The sequence below is a fragment of the Orycteropus afer genome, unplaced genomic scaffold (genome assembly GCF_000298275.1).
Source record: "Orycteropus afer afer isolate SDZICR_OR568_19922 unplaced genomic scaffold, OryAfe1.0 scaffold01035, whole genome shotgun sequence".
NCBI lineage: Eukaryota > Metazoa > Chordata > Mammalia > Tubulidentata > Orycteropodidae > Orycteropus > Orycteropus afer.
In genome coordinates, this window is record NW_006922622.1 from 173,557 (window position 1) to 175,941 (window position 2,385).

Below are 2,385 nucleotides of genomic sequence, written 5' to 3' on the forward strand. Positions count from 1 at the left end.
CTGGCCTCCACAGCCCCATGTACTTCTTCCTGTCCAACCTGGCCACCATGGACATCATCTGTACCTCCACGATCCTGCCCAAGGTGCTGGTGGGTCTGGCTGCTCAAGAACACATCATCTCCTATGCCGGCTGCATGGCCCAGCTCTTCTTTCTCATCTGGTCTGGGTCCTCTGAGCTGCTGCTGCTCTCAGTCATGGCTTTCGACCGCTATGTGGCCATCTGCCGCCCACTGCACTATGGCACCATCATGAGCCCACGGGTTTGTGTGGTGCTGGCTGGGAGTGTGTGGGGCATCTGTGCCATGAATGCTTCAGTCAACACAGGTCTCACCGCCATGCTGACCTTCTGTGGCCCCCGTGTCATCGAGCACTTCTTCTGCGAGATCCCCCCACTGCTGCTGCTCTCCTGCAGCCCCACGCGAGTGAACAGCATCATGACTCTCCTGGCCGACGGGTTCTATGGCTTCACCAACTTCTTGCTCACCCTGGCCTCCTATGTCTGCATCATGGCCAGCATCCTGCGCATCCGCTCTCGGGAGGGCAAGCGCCGTGCCTTCACCACCTGCTCCTCCCACCTCATCGTGGTCTCTGTGTACTACTCAGCCGTGTCCTGTGCCTACATCAGCCCCGCTTCCAGCTACAGCCCTGAGAGGAGCAAAGTGGCTGGGGTGATGTACACTGTGCTGAGTCCCACCCTGAACCCACTGATCTACTCCCTCAGGAACAAGGATGTTCACCGTGCCCTGGGCAACATGCTCCCCTTCTGTCAAAGGTGAACTGACAGCCCAAGCAGGTCTCTCCACTGGTCCTCTACTCTTCTATTCCAGGCTGAGATGACCCAGGTCCTGGGGTTAGGTTTGACAGGTGGCCTTTTTGCTTAGACTTGTCACAAGTGCCCCAGCACTGACTGGGTCCCAGGACAGGTGGGTGAGCTGAACAGAACTTCAGCTGCAAACTGCCCAGTGGGGGTGGCTCCTCATGGGCCCTTGTCTCCTATAACTTTTCCCAGGACGTTCTTGATCCAGTTTTTCTTTAGATGTTCCCTCCTGCTACTCATTCAAGGTCCAACAGAAAGAAGCACAGCCCATGGCGACCTGTATCTCAATTCCCATACCTCCCCATGTCTCTGTCCAGATCCATACCCCAAATCTCAGTCCCAGCCAGCTGAATGCAGCCTTCCCTGGGTCTTCCATCCTCTTCCACCAGGAGCAGGACCCCTTGGACAGTGAGGGGCTGTGCCTCTGCCAACTGTGGTCCCACCTTACTGTGATCTCTGCATGCACCTAGTGATTCTTGTCTCTTCCAGGTGATCAGAGCTCCTTTTGACACAGTCCCTTTGGCATTGGTGTCTCACAGACTAGTGGCTTTTGGTTATGACCCTGCCCCAGGGGCCCCACACAGCATGTGGGGGAGTGCACTGAGGCAGTCCTCACTGTCCTAGTGGCTATACCACAGAGGGGGCAGGTCTGAGTGTGTGATCTTTGATCCCTCCAGTGACTGGGGGTCTAGTAGTACTTTACTTTCTGAAAACACTATCTTGCCTCAATATGTGGCCCTGGCTGGAGGCTGGTTCCCTTTCTTGAGCAGCTGATTAAGGCCATATCTAACCTCTCCCCTTACCAGGTTCTCACTCCCCTCACTCTGCACCTGCCCTAATCACCCAGGGATAGTTACCAACACCTTAGAACTTCTGTTCTTCCAAAGAAGTCTTTAAGACAGTGAACATATTTAGGAAACATATATTTATGTATATTTATAAGTATATACTAGTTTTTTCAAGTCTATATTTGAGAAAAGACTTCTTTCTTCAAAGTATAAGAAAAATTCTCTATGTCAATAGGATGAAAAATGTCCCCTCAATAGAATAAGATGACTTGAACAGACACTTGCTGGAAGCAAACCTGTTGTTGTCGTTGTTGCTGTCAGGCGCCGTCGACTGAGTTCTGACTCACAGGGACTATGCGCACCACAGAACAAGGCCCTGCCTGGTTCTGTACCATCCTCACAATGGTTGCTGTGTTTGAGCCCATTGCTGCAGCCCCTGAGTCAATCCATCCCATTGAGGGCCTTCCACTAGTTTGCTGACCTTCTGCTTTACCAAACGTCGTGCCATTCTTCTGATCCCTCCTGATAACTTGTCCGAAGTACATAAGATGAAGTCTCACCACTCTCCCTTCCAAGGAGCATTCCAGTTATACTTCTTCTAAGACAGAGTTGTTCATTCCTCTGGAAGTCTATGAAATTCTAAAAGCATTTCATGCATATACTCAATACTTCATGAATGTATTCAATATGTCATGGATATATTCAATATTGTTCTCCAACACCATAATTGAGATGCATCAATTCTTCTGCAGTTGTCCTTAGTTGTTCTCCAGGTTTGCA

General features: G+C 51.1%; 1 protein-coding gene across 1 annotated transcript in view; it reads left to right on the top strand.

Moving 5' to 3' along the window:
* LOC103212618 (olfactory receptor 13A1-like) overlaps positions 1–776 on the top strand; it is a 4,919-nt gene extending 4,143 nt beyond the window's left edge. Inside the window, exon 3 of the mRNA XM_007958597.1 lies at positions 1–776. Coding sequence (XP_007956788.1) covers positions 1–776 — 776 coding nt within the window.
* Positions 777–2,385: the final 1,609 nt, after the last annotated feature.